The 16,340-nt window shown below is 42.2% G+C and overlaps 1 protein-coding gene across 2 annotated transcripts in view; it reads left to right on the top strand.

The window, feature by feature from the left end:
* Positions 1-8,851, top strand: part of CASP10 (caspase 10) — a 55,448-nt gene extending 46,597 nt beyond the window's left edge. For both annotated transcript variants that reach the window (XM_066279781.1, XM_066279782.1), the window contains one exon: positions 2,714-8,851. In XM_066279781.1, coding sequence (XP_066135878.1) covers positions 2,714-2,855 — 142 coding nt within the window. In that variant the 3' untranslated portion in view covers positions 2,856-8,851. The remainder of the gene's footprint in view (positions 1-2,713) is intronic.
* Positions 8,852-16,340: the final 7,489 nt, after the last annotated feature.

Raw genomic sequence — 16,340 nt, 5'->3', positions numbered from 1 at the left:
CCATGTATCCTAACATCCGTCCATCCATCCATCCATCCATCCATCCATCCATCCATCCATCCATCCAACAAACTTGTATTGAATACCAGCATGTAACTGGAAAGGAAGATAATGGAATAAAAAAAGACACAGTCCTAGACCTCAAGTTTCTCACAATCTAGATGGACAAATAGATAAGGGAGAACATCCCCCAGTAGTAAATACATAAGCATTATGGAGACATAGAACTAGTACCTCACCCAGATTTGGAGGATCAGGAGTTACTTCTAATTGGAGTGAGAGACATATGAAGCAGAGGGAACAGCATGAATAAAAGCATGGGGACCTTTTATTTGTTCTTTCCTCCATTTATTAGTCATTTATACTTAGTGGCTATATGCTGCCTTTGGACCATATTCTTGGTCTCCCGCCTCTCGTATGACAACTTTCTTTCTGTCTCTGCCACGTGCTTTTTACCTGGTACCCTGGAAATGGGCCTTCACCAAGGTTCTGCCCTGGACCTCCTTCTCTGCTGTCTCTCTGTAGCCTCTCTTGGCAGTGTCAGCTATATCTGGAGGCCACTAGCACCTCCATGAAAATATCTCCCAAATTGCCATTTGGAGTTTCTGGAGAGGTAGCTTCATTACATTTTATATCCTCAGTGCCTCAGTGCCTTAACATATGATATATTGTTAAGCTTGATAACTATTTGTTGGACCAATGAATGACTGATCAAGACAATCTTATTCATAAGATCAGTCCTGCATATTTTTTTCACAGCCTGCCAGATATCCTACCTTTGGGTTGCTCTTGGACATCACATCCATTATGAACAGTCCTGAATTTACCTTGTCTGCCCCCTCCTGGAGCTCTTACTCTTGAACCCCATTTCTAGAAGTGGCCACATGGTCTTCTGGAAATTTAAGATAGGAAATCAAGATTGGAGACTTAAGTTACCCAAGCTTTTCCCTTTTCTTTACAACCTCCCCATCCTTACCATAGCCATCAAAGACCAATGTCTTATGGCTCCAGGGATGAGGCAATATTTATCAAAGGGATACTATGTGCCAGCTGTACTGGGTACTGAGCTAGAGGGATGGTTGTGAACAAGAGAAACAAAAATCTCTTGTCCATTGAGCTTACAATTTAGTGAGATGAAAACATATACTAAAAATGTAAGTGAATATTTAAGATAATTTCAGGAAGTGATACCTGCTATCTAGAAAGCAAAACAGGACCCTGGCCAGTGGCTCAGTGGATAGAAGCATCAGCCCAGCGTATGGACATCAGGGCACACAGGAAAAGCTACATCTACTTCTTCCCGCATCCCTATCTCCCTTCATCCCACTTCCCCTCCTGTAGCCAGTGGCTCAGTTGGTTCAAGTGTGACCCTTGGTGCTGAGGATAGCTCCACTGGAGTGCATCAGCCTCAGGCACTAAAAATAACTTGGTACTGGAGCATTGGCCCCAGACAGGGTTGCCAGGTGGATCCCAGTCAGGGCACATGTGAGACTCCTCATCACTATCTCCCCTCCTCTCACCTAAAAAAGAAGAAAAAGAAAGCAAACAGGATAATGATATAGAGAGTGAGGTCAAGGAACTATTTGACCTCTTAATAGAGGTGATAGTTTAAGTGTGACTGAATGATGAGAAGGAGGAGATGTCCACAGGAAGATTTCAGGATAGAGAGAACCGCTACTGTTAAGCAGGATGAAAAGACAATGAACCAAGCAAGGCCTGCATACCTATCTGATAATAACAATGACCATGGTGAGAAGTAGTAGTAATACTAATACTAAAGTTAATGGTCATTGGAATATTGTAGCCAGTGTCCTACGTGCTTTGCACAAATGACCTTATATAATTCTCATGGAAATTCCTAATATGATTATAATTATGGTCTTCATTTTAGAGCTGAGGGAACTGAAGTATAATAAAGTAACTAACTTGCCTAAGACCACATAATCGGTGAATGATGGAGCCATGAATCAAACTTGAGTTCTGTCTCAAGAGCCTATGCTTTGATTCCTTCCAATGATATGTAGTGCCCACCCCCTGGAACTTTCATTCTAGTAAACGCTACACATCCTGCAAGCCATGTTCAAATGTTACCTCCTCTTTGAAGTCTTCTCTACTCCCACCCAGAAGTTCTGTCTTTCTCCGCTCAACCTTTAATGGAACATTGACCTTTTCATATGTCATTAATCACATTCTGCCTTGTATAACAAATTTGTGTGTATGCTACTTTTGATACATGTATTCTGCATTCTAAGTGTTTAAGATCAGGAATTGTGTCATATTAATCTTTGTATCCCTCCCCAAACCAAGAATAAAGAGACATTAACAGTAGGCTCTCTTTCTCTATCTTTATCATCTGTCCATTTTTTTCATCTATATCTATCTATCTATCTATCTATCTATCTATCCATCTATCTATCTACAAAGGAAGAACATGAAAAAGTAATTATATGTAAAATTGTGGGCTAAATACATTAAGATGGAAGGTGTAATTATTATAATGTTTTTAAACACTAAATGCAGATTTGAAAATGTTATATAATTTAGCATTTGTTTTTTCCATTTCAGAAATATTTCTTCATATTTAGCAGGATGCCCCTTAGAATCTTAGCATGTTGAGCTAGGAAGAGGCCATGTGTTTTAGGGTCTTATTTCTAAGACCTCATACATGATTTCCGTCTCCTGATTGAAAATATATTTTCTTCTCTGCCTGCAGACAGGAAGATATCTTATCCATCCTCACTGTTGTCAATAATGATGTGAGTCAGCGAGGTGTAAAAAAGAAGCAGATTCCTCGACCTGCTTACACACTACGGAAAAAAGTCATATTCCCTGTGCCAAGTGAGAGTTTTCATTGACTCTTAGACTTGAAAGGAGGCTTCTCTTTCAACTTCCCACCCAGCATAGGAATCAGTGACAGATGGTAAATGGGTCTTCATCTGTGATTCTGGTAATAAGAAATGCTCTATTTTCTGACACAGTAAATTGTTTGTTTTTTTGTTTTTTTCCTTTTTAACCAATATAAATGTTACAAAATTTTTTTATTGTTGCCTAGATTATAGTCTTGCCTTTAGCTGTGCACCCTGAAAACAAAGTGATTGGGTTTTGTTTGTGTATCTGTGAAGTAAAAGGTGAACATTAAGGTTCTTTTTAGCTCTAAGAAACAATGTTCTTAGCTTTCCCCTCTACGTGACCACTCCTTGTTATAATTCTGTGTCTCCTCTGCATGTCCTGATTTTGGACATTGGTTGATGACGAGGTTATGGTTTGCTGATCCTTCCCCTGCTCTTCCCTTCCAAAAACTCTTGTGCTCATCTATTGAGGGGAAAATTTGATTTAGGCCATGCCTATTTCCCACGGTAGTGTTAAGGAAGATGTTCCTGCATGAACTATTTATCTTGGATGGGGCACTGGGTTGGCTCTAGGAAGATAGCTCAGTGTGAAGAGAGACATATATATTCAGCTCCTCTGGGAGCAGAAACTTCACAGCCTCATGTTACTTCCAAGTTGGGCAGAACCTTTCAGATGCTGGTAACAGAACACTCAGCTCAAACCTAGTTAAAGCAAAGAATTTATTGCCTCTTGCACTTGAAAACCTGAATGAGTAGCGCTGGCTTCTGGTGAGGCATGCATCAGGACTCAGTCTGCAGTACAGCCCTGTCTCTTGGCCAGGGGCCCTCAGGATTGGCAGCTGCAACAGTGCCGATCACAGTCAGCAACCCCGCCTTGTCACCAACACTTCCTGCTCCTCTCACCCAGAGGGTGAAGAGAGAATCAGCTGGAGGGACTGAAGTGTTCACAGAGCTTATTGCTCTCTCCTTAGCCAGAGAGGAGACTGGCTTTGCCTTCTGGATATAGTGGCTCTCTATGGAAGCTTTGACACTTTTAAAATTAAGGTTTTGAATATTTTAATGTATGTGATCTTTTTTTCTATTTTAAGAAGAATTTTTCTTTTTTTTAATTCTTAGAAGGCATTACATTTTAATTCCTGGAAAGAAGGAGATTGAAAATGCTGTGGTTAAGGCCTTCATTTTAAAGATGAGGAAGCTGAGATCCAAGGAGGTAGGGCAATTTTCTACAGCCTTTCAGCCAGTTATTGTTTACACGATGTTATGTCCCATGTCAGTGAACTGGGCTGTCACGGGACATAACAGGACCTTATGAATGTCTCCTTGGATATGCAGGTGCTCATGAAAGAGGTCAGGGGATGAAGAAAACTTTCAATGATGCCAGATTTAATAATTACTTCTGTGAAAGTCAAATTCATTTATGGTGAACTTTCTATAAGAAATAGTCAGAAGAACCTTGTGGTTCCAGTCTTGTTCAGTTGGATTTGCATAGCTGTTGGCCATTGAACAATCCTCCCCTGAAAGAGAAAGTTGGTGTTCAAAGGGCAAAGTATCTGGAGATAGAAGCCTTGGGTTTTCTGTTTTGCTCTGTCACTACCTTGCTCAAAGAGACTAACTCAAGCTAGTTTTTTGAGCATTGTTTTTAAAGTAGAGAAAAGAAGATCTGTTGGGAGAATTAAGGAATATATATACAGATTGAGCAAAAGAAGGTTTACAGTTGTGAGTACATGAAACAGTTTATTCTTATATGTATTATTATTTGTTAGTTGTATTATTTCTATACAAATAACTGTAAATCTACTTTTGCCCAAACCTTTATACGGTCTTAAATTTAATGGATATATCCATATATATATATATATATATATATATGGATATATATATATATATATATATATATATATATATATATATATATATCCATTAAAGCCCTGGCTAGTTGGCTCAGTGGTAGAGCGTTGGCCTGGCATGCAGGAGTCCCGGGTTCGATTCCCGGCCAGGGCACACAGGAGAAGCGCCCATCTGCTTCTCCACCCCTCCCCTCTCCTTCCTCTCTGTCTCTCTCTTCCCCTCCCACAGCCAAGGCTCCATTGGAGCAAAGTTTGCCCAGGCGCTGAGGATGGCTCTGTGGCCTCTGCCTCAGGTGCTAGAATGGCTCTGATTGCGGCAGAGCGACGCCCCTTGGTGGGCATGCCGGGTGGATCCCGGTCGGGCGCATGCGGGAGTCTGTCTGACTGCCTCCCCGTTTCCAACTTCGGAAAAATACAAAAAATAAAATAAAAATTTAATCGTGGTGTTGTGCATATAAGGCCTTTAGATGGCAGAGTCTTTTGGTAGTAACCTAAATGGAAATCGCAGAATTTGAGTACTTTTGCTTCTAATTGCAGCTGACTTTTAGCTACAAAATGACACTAGCAATACTTATTGACATCTTCTGAGTGAAGAGCTGTCCCTTCTCTCACTGGTCCACAATGTCCCCAGCGGAAACAAGACCAGCTCCCGGCTCTGAGTCCAGATGGACAAAACTGATTAACTCTCCTTCACTGGAAGCATTTGGGGCTTGATATCTGTGGTCTATTTCATATTTCTGTCATGATAGGTCTTAGTGTTTGTGCAAGATTAAATCCTAGAATCAGGAAACACTCCATGAACTTTCTTTTCATAGGTCTTCAGCAAACATTTTAGATGTCACTAGACACTTATGCCTGTGAGTCATGGGTCTATACAGACATCAGGAGTGAAGTTGTCTTGGGTTTTTTTTCTTCATTGGAACATGTACACACTTGTCCTGTGATATGTTTGTGTGAGATTGAGAATTCAGAGTTCAGGAACAACAGGAAATGATTTGGTCACAGCTGTTTGACAGTGGCTACAGCCATTGTCTCTCCAGAAATTTATGGAGGAAACAGATTGATTGATGTTTCTGTTTATTTTGCCTACTTTTACTCAACCTACAAGGGCTGTAGTTATTTTTTTCTTTTTTTCTCTCTCCTTTCTTTCTCAAAAGTTTAGCTTCTGGCCTTGGCCAGTTTGCTCAGTGGATAGTGCATTAGCCTAGTGTATGGATGTCCCAGGTTTGATTCCTGGTCAGGGCACACAAAAGAAGCGACCATCTGCTTTTCTCCCCCTCCTTCTCCCTCTTTCCCTCCTGCAACTAGTGGCTTGCTTGGTTCGAGCATGGCCCAGTGTGCTGAGGAAAGCTCCGCTGGTCCGAGCAGTATGTCAGCCTGAGTCACTAAAAATAGCTCGGTTGATTCAAGCATCGGCCTCACATAGAAATTGCTGGGTGGATCATGGTTGAGGTGCGTACAAGAGTCTGTCTCACTATCTTTCCTCCTCTCACTTAAAAAAAAAGACATTTGGTGGAGTGTTATGAAAATGTGAGTTTTAAAATAATGGTGCTACTAATGTTTATTATTATTAGAGATATTACTCACCACAGCATCTTATTGGCCTCTATCTACTTCAGGGACTTATCTTGGTGATAAGCAGGTTTACTATCTAGATGATTCCCTTAGCAATAGATTATACTCCAACAATGCTCAGGTAATTTAAACATATAAACAACTGGTGCATTGTGGATACTGATTAATCAGAATGGACACTGGTCAGTATAACACAGTGGTAAGGGCTGCTGAATAACAGTCACTCATCCATGATCAAGGCTCCACTGAGCTCGACAAAATTAGAGGTTTTGTTCATTTTATAGATAACTTTTGTGCCAAATCTAACTCACAAAGTGTTCCAGATCAGATACTTTCTGAGTGATCTAGTCAAATTTTTCTTAACCTGGAATTCTTGGGCCCACAGGCATTCACGGATTTATTCTCAGGGTCTTTGAGTCCTCCACCTTTACTTTAAATATTGTTTTTGGTGATCATTTAAAAAAAATTAATGGAGGTACATTCGGGCTTTTCTGTATGACCACTTTATATTTGAGTTCTGTCACATAATCTCTGTGCTTACATCCTAGTGTCCACAGAAAGTAATGAACTTTACATTGAAAATTTTTTAAAATTAAATTTATTGGGGTGACATTAGTTAATAAGATTGTGTAGGATTCAAGTCAGCATTTCTGTGATACATGATCTGTATATTGCTCTGTGTGTCCATACATTGAACTTTTTAATGTGACATGGATGAGGGTCCATGGCTGGAAGCCGTCAGATTTATTGTCCGGTGCCAGTGGTTAACATATTTGAAACCTGCTCCAATGCAGCCTCTCACCCATAACAGAGTTACGGATCTTCCACTATCCTTCTAGCAAAGGGCACTCACACCACATGCAGCCATGAATTGAGGAACTTAAAAGAACTCTAGAGGTGCTGTGGTTTACCTTTCAGAGTGTTAAGTGACTTGTTGAATTCTCACAGCTATTAGTGGAGAACTTCCAATCCTGTGTATCTCTACTGCTCTGCAATCCTGCCACTTGCTTTCATTCTTGGACAGCTTGAATTGTTCTTTGTTAAACTTGAATCCACTCCTTAGAATGTATCTAAAACCATTGGTTCTCGGCCCTGGCCGGTTGGCTCAGTGGTAGAGCGTCGGCCTGGCGTGCAGAAGTCCCAGGTTCGATTCCCGGCCAGGGCACACAGGAGAGGCGCCCATCTGCTTCTCCACCCCACCCCCTCTCCTTCCTCTCTGTCTCTCTCTTCCCCTCCCGCAGCCGAGGCTGCATTGGAGCAAAGATGGCCCGGGCGCTGGGGATGGCTCCTTGGCCTCTGCCCCAGGCACTAGAGTGGCTCTAGTCGCAACAGAGCAATGCCCCGGAGGGGCAGAGCATCGCCCCCTGGTGGGCAGAGCGTCACCCCTGGTGAGCGTGCTGGGTGGATCCCGGTCGGGCGCATGCGGGAGTCTGTCTGATTGTCTCTCCCCGTTTCCAGCTTCAGAAAAATACAAAAAAAAAATAAAAAATAAAAAATAAAAATAAAACCATTGGTTCTCATTCTAAACTATGGAGCCATACCAAACAAGTATAATTATCTTCTGCAGAGATATATATTGTAAGTGACAAGTTATTTAACTTATTTTCTGGTAGGGTATGGGTCTTGTCAAAGGCCTGCAGTTTTCTTCTAAGGTGCATTAAGAATACAGTGACACGCCTGACCACAGGGTGGCACAGTGGGTAAAGCATTCACCTGGGACGCAGAGGACCCAGGTTTGAAACCTCAAGATCACCAGCTTGAGCGCGGGCTCATCAGCTAGAGCACAGGGTCACTGGCTTGAACGTGGGATCATAAACATGACTCCTTGGTCTCTGGCTTGAGCCTAAGGTCACTGGCTTGAGCAAGGGGGTCACTGTCTCAGCTGTAGCCTCAGGGTCAAGGCACATATGAGAAGCAATCATAAGGTGCTACAACGAAGAATGGATGCTTCTCATCATTCTCCCTTCCTGTTTGTCTGTCCCTATCTGTCTCTGTCTCTCTCTCTTCCTGTCTCTCTCACTTAAAAAAAAAAAATATATATATATACATTTGTACCTTAAAACAGAAACTAAATTTTTGAAAGTGAAACTCTTTTTAAAAAGTACTAGGGGAAATTCCTTGTTTAAAGAAAGACTCATCTCTCAATACATACAACCATTTCCTAACATAACTTTTGCATATATGATTTTTAAAAGTTTTTCAACTAGAAATTAAAAATTGTATTAATTCTTCATTTTTAATTTATTTTTGAATAGGTGATATTTTTACATTGTTCAAAGATAAAATGTAGAAAGGCACCCAAGAAGTCTTGCACCCATTTCTGTCTACCATATGCCCAGTCCTCGTACCTCCTCGTCCCATAATTTCATGTTTTTTTAATGCAAATATAAGTAAGTATGTATTTTAAATAGATATTACTTGGAACAAAGTGCATACACTGTGAAACTCACATCTTTCATTTAGTTTCACTTTAAATGATTCTATACAAAATGCTTGGAAAGACTGGTACGATTTTAGAATGGAAATAACTCTATGAGCTTTGGGTCCTGGATATTTGTAAATAGTAGTCATTGACTTAAAAATAATAAAGGATTTTTTTTTTCATTTTGCCTTTGTCATGTCTTTGATTTTACTTAATAACTTTTTTCCTGCTTACAGGAAATGTATGCTCATTGTGGAACACTGTGTTGGGGAAATATATACAAGGGCACATAAAGAAGAAGAGTTAATTCATTTATAATTTTACTTTGGTATATACTTTGCCATTATTTCACCTGCATTAGTTCCTAATCTTCACTACCTTCCTTAAATCAGCTTAATCTTCATGTCTTCCCAATCGCGCATCCAGTAAACTTTGTTGTTACCAATAGTGGTACTTTCACCCTCGTCTCAATTTCAGCTTCCTCTCTGAGCACGTGCTACCATACCTTTCTGTCTCACTTTTTCTAGGACCTCCCTCTAATGGTCTTCAGGGCCACGGATGCCTCTGTTAGTCCATTAACCCTAACTGCCATCTTTCCAATCTCAACACCAATCTCCTTCTTTCCCCAGCTAGAGTCCACGTGTTATCATTAAGTTCTTTCTCTTGCACCTACCTTGAACTTCCTTGCCTTTCCTTCAATCCTACTCATGGGTGGAATTTGAACTCTGGTTAATCTCAATTGTTTGCTAACACCACATTTGTACTGGAATTCCTGGTTGTGGCTGGTGTAAAAACATACAATGTTACAGACTGGTCTCATTTAAAACCAATGACCACAAACCTCAAATAAACTTCCAGTGGTTCCTGGCAATCCTGTGACATTTCCCTAGTTATGCCAGCCCTTTGTTCTCTGAAACTATTTTTACCGTCTTTTGTCTCCTTAGACCTCTATCATCCTCCACTCTCCTCACTTGCATTCAAAATTCTCACTCATTTCACTAAGGGAAATAATCGGAAGAGGCTTCCATCTTCCACCACCGAGTCTCCTGCTCCACCTGCATTAAGCCTTATTTGCTGCTTTCTCTCCTGTCAGCGGTGGGTGAGTTGTCTGTGCTACTCTCAAGAGTCAATTCCCCGTCTGGTGCAGGAACCATCCCATCCTGCTCACTCAAAGACATCACTCCTGAAACCCTCCCTCCCCTCTCCTGCTATATTAACTTTTCCCTCTCCCTTAGATCATTCCCATGGGCATACAAAACATACCATAATTTCCCCTTCCTTCAAAACAAAAAACAAACCAAAGCAAAACAGAAACCCTCCAAATGTCCACCTTCTGTCAGGTACAGCAGCGGTCCCCAACCCCCAGGCTGTGGACCAGTACCGGTCTACGGGCCATTTGGTACCGGTCCTCAGAGAAAGAATAAATAACTTACATTATTTCTTTTTTATTTATATTTAAGTCTGAGTGATGTTTTATTTTTTAAAAATGACTAGATTCCCTCTGTTACATCCGTCTAAGACTCACTCTTGATGCTTGTCTCGGTCACGTGATACACTTATCCGTCCCACCCTAAAGGCCTGTCCGTGAAAATATTTTCTGACATTAAACCAGTCCGTGGCCCAAAAAAGGATGGGGACCACTGAGGTACAGTACTCAGAAGCAGGTCCTGAGATGAGGATTCTCATGCAAGTGATTTGTTTGGGAATCGCTCTTTGGATGCAGGACAGGGAAGAGGAGAAGGTAGGCAGGGCTGAGGCCACACATGTTATCTCAGCCTGGCCTGATGGGAGTGCTCTGGAGTGAAAGGTATCCTCACAGTTCCCCTCAACTGATGGCAAGGGAACTGGGCTTCCATCCTCCCTCACCCCTCCACCCTTGGTTAAGAGCTTCCCCAGGTGAGGAAACTTAAATTTCCAGGCACTTTCAGTAGTCTGAGGGCAGTCCCTACCATGGTCTTCTCACCTAAACCCCTATTAACTGGCAGCGTTGGTTGGAGGGCAGTGGGAAGGCAGAGGGGGGTAGAAGAGGATCGGAAGAGATCTGCCTGGAACACTGACAGCATCCCTACACTCCTCCTGACCCACATCTCCCCTTCCCACTGGTCACCCATCCTCGGGCCTGCCCAACATTTGCAGGGCCTGGTTCTAGAGTAAAATCGGAAGCCCATAAACCATATGTACAACCATAAAAAGCTGACAGACTGCTTGGGAATGACTTGAAAAAGCAGGTTAGAATAGATCGTTTGTGTGTCATGCAGTGTGTCTGCCCCTGGCTGCAGTGTCCACATCTGTCCCCTCTCTTCTCACCCCAGCTCCTTCCAGAGTACCTGAAAAATGTCACACTGAATCAGAGCAGTGTATCTTTAAGCCTGGAATGTTGTGGAATAATATTCCGTGATCTCAAGCTAAAAAATTAGAGATATTTCAAAAAGCAAAGCCCCACCTTTTTCTTTAACAACCCATTTTAGATCTGTCAGTGAATTCATCTAAGTAAAAAACATTTTTTGCCTCCTATTTCAAAATATCAGATACAACATTTAATAACTAAAGAATGTATATTCTACAATTTCATAAAAATAATTAAGCAGATGGGCAAAAAAACCCACTAATAATTAAAAGAAAATGAATATGAATGAACAATAAACATATGAAAGCATAATCTATTTTCTTAATAACCAGAGAACTGTAAAAATAAAGCCACTGTGAGATACTGCTCACACTCATTATGTTGACAACACTTAAAACCTGTTGGTAGTTAGTATGGCTGAGGCAGGCGTCCCCAAACTACAGCCCGCGGGCCACATGCAGCCCCCTGAGGCCATTTATCCGGCCCCCCACCGCACTTCCGGAAGGGTCACATCTTTCATTGGTGGTCAGTGAGAGGAGCACTGTATGTGGTAGCCCTCCAACGGTCTGAGGGACAGTGAACTGGCCCTCTGTGTAAAAAGTTTGGGGACCCCTGGAAGGGAAGTCTACTATGCTGCTTGGAGAAATGCAAATCGATATAATCCCTTTAAAGAAAAATTTAGCAATATTTATAAATGTTGAAGATGTGCACACAGCATGATCCAGCCATTCCATTTCTGGGTCTATGGTCCAAAAGAAACCCTTGCACATGATGTGGAAGACAAATTTTAGAGTGGCATTGTTTGGGAAGAGAACAGCCCCCCCCCCAAAAAAAAAAACCATAAGCAACCCAATCAACCTAAATATCCATTGATAGGAGATTAGATAAATTGTAGTCCCATAAGGAATACTACCAAACTGTGAAACAAAATGAAATAGAGTTATTAGAGTGAACTAATTGAAATTGCCATTCCTCAAGGTCAGAAGCAGTCAGATATTGGCAATTTCATACAGCTCAAATACATGTATCAGGACACATTGCTTTCTGAGGTGATGGATATGAAAATAATGAACATACTCAGTGCTACTGAACTGTCTACCTTAAAATGGTTAAAATCAGTGGTGAGATTCAAATAATTTAACAACTGGTTCTTTGCCCTAATGACTGTTTTAAGTATATAAAAAAAGATATATCGAAAGGTAGTTTATTATTTTATGCATTTAATACTTAAACAAGAATAATAAAAGAGGTATACAAAACTAGATTATAAGAGTTTTAAAATATTAGTGAAAATATTAAATAATATCTGACAAAAAACAACAAAACTGTTATTTAAGATATATTCATATTCCTTTTTTTTTTTTTTTTTTAGAGGGGGGGGGCAGATGACAGGGACAGCTAGGCTGGAAGGGAGAGAGATGAGAAGCATCAATTCTTCATTGCCTTAGTTGTTCGTTGATTGCTTTCTCATATGTGCCTTGACAGCTGGGGGTGGAGGTAGGGGCGCTCCAGCAGAGCGAGTGACCCCTTGCTCAAGTCAGTGACCTTGGACTCAAGCCAGCAACCTTGGGCTTCAAGCCAGCTCCCATGGAGTCATGTCTATGATCCCATGCTCAAGCCAGTGACCCTGCACTCAAGTCGGATGAGCCCACATCCAAGCCAGAGACCTCGGGGTTTCGAACCTGGGTGTTCAGCATCCCAATCCGAAGCTGTATCCACTGCGCCACCGCCTGGTCAATTCATATTGCTTCTTGATTGGCATCTTCACTTGCAAGATTTTTCAAGTGAATGGAATGAACATTACTATGGGCTGTTAGAATATGCTGTTGCAGAGATGAACATTAAAAAAGAATAAGGAATGTTAATTTGTGATTTCCACACTGGGCGCCTGCCTAGGCTCCCACCTCAGAGAGAACCCTGATTACAAGTGCCATTTTAAAAACCAGTTCACTAAACTCAACAAAAAATTAGGTATCAGTTCTGCCAAACTGGTGAGAACCGGCTAATTCCCACCACTGGTTAAAATGGTAAATAAAATAAAAAAATCTATTTAAAAAGAAAACAGAATTCTGGAAATAAAAGAATATATACAAAGTGATACAGTTTATACAATGTTAAAAATACAATAGTAGTCCTATATGAGAGTTATGTTTCTGTTGTCCAAATACAAAGATACGCATGAGGGTGATAAACATAGAGTTTAGAATAGTGATGACCCAGGTGGTGCTGGGTTTGGGGAGAGAGAGAAAAAAGTGTAATGGGAAGAATTATGTAGGGGTTTCAACTACACTCCTCATGTTTTATTTTTTCAGCTTAGTGCTGGATCTGTGGGTATTCTTCTCCTTCTAAAATCTTATTGTTTGTCAGTGCTGATTAATGTCATTTGGCCACCACAGTGATTTCTCAGCTGGTTGAACTGTTGAGTAATTGGCGAAGTAAGATGTACGGGGTGGCTCTGTCCTCTTGGTTAGAGCAGAGTAAGTTTCTTCAACGCACCATATGTCTGTATGTTAGGTGGTTGTTATTTTTGTAGTGGTGACACAGTGTTGCCAAAGCAAGGATAAGGAGCATTGACTCATTTATTATTGCCCTGAGCCATCTTATTGCAAAATAACCACCTGGATCTAGTCTGGAACAGTAAGCAAGCTTGCAGGTGGGAAACTGCCTTGTGATATCTCTGAGCACCCCAAACATGTTCTGATAAATTAGTGTAGATCCAAGGTTCTGGTGCAGGCTCAGCCTTCTTCATCTGAGACTCCCCACTCTCACCCCATTGCTGCCGACATTTCTGTTGGAATCCATCAGAGTCGGAAAAGACCAGTGTATCAGGCTTTACTGAAAGGAAGAAAGGAACCCTGCCGGGCTGACTCGCATGAGAGAGTTGTGCCAGGCACAGCCTAGGACTGGGTTTTAAGGGGTTTTGGGGAGAGGAAGTGGGAAGGGTCGTGGGGCTTTCAATCATCCAGGACTTCTCGGCTTGTGACATCAGACATCCCTTTGTGGTTGGTCGTCTGCTGTGAGCCTTGAAACAGACTTACTGGCGGGGTTAAAGAAATGAAACCTAAGAATGTCCTCATTCCCAGATGCACAGAGGCTCAGTACTGCATCTGAGAATCCTCCATTGCTGCTTCCTTCGCCGCCTGAAAGAACCTCACCCGCCGTCCTGCCTTCCTAAACCCCCAGCTCTGGCCAGAGAGCCAGCCTGGGTTAGGGGCGTCATGCTGCTGCCAAGTTAGCAGCTCCAGCCCTTGAGCCTAGCCACTTACTGATGCAAAAACTGGTGACTCTGGCCCTGGCCGATTGGCTCAGTGGTAGAGCGTTGGCCTGGCGTGTAGAAGTCCCGGGTTCAATTCCCGGCCAGGGCACAAAAAAGAGGCACCCATCTGCTTCTCCACCCCTCCCCCTCTCCTTCCTCTCTGTCTCTCTCTTCCCCTCCCGCAGCCAAGGCTCCAATAGAGCAAAGTTTGCCCAGGCGCTGAGGATGGCTGTGGCCTCTGCCTGGGGCGCTAGAATGGCTCTGATTGCGGCAGAGCGACGCCCCAGATGGGCAGAGCATCGCCCCCTGGTGGGCATGCCGGGTGGATCCCGGTCGGGTGCATGCAGGAGTCTGTCTGACTGCCTCCCCGTTTCCAGCTTTGGAAAAATACAAAAAAATAAATAATAAATAATAAATAAATAAATAAATAAAAATGGTGACTCTGTGAGTGACAGAGAGATATTACTGTCCCCATTTTATAGATCAGAAAAATCAAGACCCAGAGAAGATAAGTAACAAATAAATTTACACCGCTAGAAAGTGGGAAGGACCGGACTTGAACCCTATTTGGCTCACCTCCAGGTCCAGGGGCTCCTGCTTCCTGTCTGCACCACAATGCTCTTGTGAATGTATGTCCTGTGGGCGGGCCTACACCGGGCAGTTTGCTCCCACGTCCAGTCCTGGAGGTGGAAGCTTGGCCTCGCCTCTTGACTTATCACCCTTTAATGTCAGGGCAAGCCAATTTTATCAACAGGTTCAGGTCTGTAAAAAAAAGGGGGGGCATGGCTAGGTTAAAGATTGTGATAAAATATTAAAAGAAAAAGCTCTGTTACTTACAGGAAAGGTGACTTATTCTGCCAGTAATAATTGAAAGCACAGCTATCTGTAGAAAAGTGAAGTTGGACCCATGCCTTAGGTCTGGGCTCCCTACATGTGACAGAGCCACTCAACCAGGCTTCCCTAGTTGTTTTCTCTCTCTCTCTCTCTCTCTCTCTCTCTCTCTCTCTCTCTCTCTCTCTCTCTCTCTCTTTGTGTTTAGTAAGAGGTTATAGTTTCTGGAATGGAAAATGAAACTAATTCAGTGGCAGGAAGAGAACACATGTGGGGCACTGAACAGCCTCTCCTATCTCAACGACCTCCCTGGCCAGGTCCGCCTCTGCTCAGATGGCTCCCCCCACAGGGAACGGGCAGGGCAGGGTCTCCCAGGCCCTTCCGGAGGCCCGCTTCTCCGCTTCTCCGTTCACTTGCAGCCATGCTGCCTGAGACTCACAGGGCCCTGACGCAAGAGGTAAGCCTGGCTCCCTTCCCCCCACCTCTCTATCTTGGAGCCATGAGGTTTAGAATTCTGAACTTATCACTGTTTTATCCTCTTATTGTTCACACTTTACTTTTAATTTTTCAGTTCATTTACATTCAGTACGATTCTGTATTAGTTTCAGATATACAGCATAGTGGTTAGAAAATCCTGTCATTTACAGAGTGGTCTCCCCGATGTTTCAAGCATCCACCTGGCCCCATACATAGTTATCAGGATATTATCGACTCTATTCCTTATGCTGTAATCTACGTCTCGGCGTTCACACTTTTATTTCATGTGTATATGTATCTATCTTCCTCATTTCATTGTCAACATTATTTTAAATTTTCCATTTTCCTTATTTGGAAATAAAATACAAGTAGATGATAAAAAATTAAGACCGTGCAAAAGGATACACAGGGAAAAGGAAATTGCACATTGACCCCTGTCCCCTAAACTTCCAGCTCCTCCCATAGAGGTAACTATCATCTCCAATGTTGTGAATATCCCTTCAGAGATCTCATAAAAGAAAAAAGAAAAATGGAGAATGAAATTATAAAAAGATATTCAATCTTCTTAGTAATTGCAAAATAAATCAACAACAAATTAAAACAATGGGCTATTACCCCTCAGATTAATAGAAGTTAAAGAAAAAGAGATTGGCGAGGGTGTCAGGAAACGGGCATTCTCAAATACCACTGGCAATATAAATTGTGCAGCCCGTTAGGAAAAGCAATATCACAGCTC

The sequence above is a fragment of the Saccopteryx bilineata genome, chromosome 5 (genome assembly GCF_036850765.1).
Source record: "Saccopteryx bilineata isolate mSacBil1 chromosome 5, mSacBil1_pri_phased_curated, whole genome shotgun sequence".
NCBI classification, from domain to species: domain Eukaryota; kingdom Metazoa; phylum Chordata; class Mammalia; order Chiroptera; family Emballonuridae; genus Saccopteryx; species Saccopteryx bilineata.
Note: the sequence above shows the minus strand (reverse complement) of the source record. Positions and strands in the feature narration are given on the sequence as shown.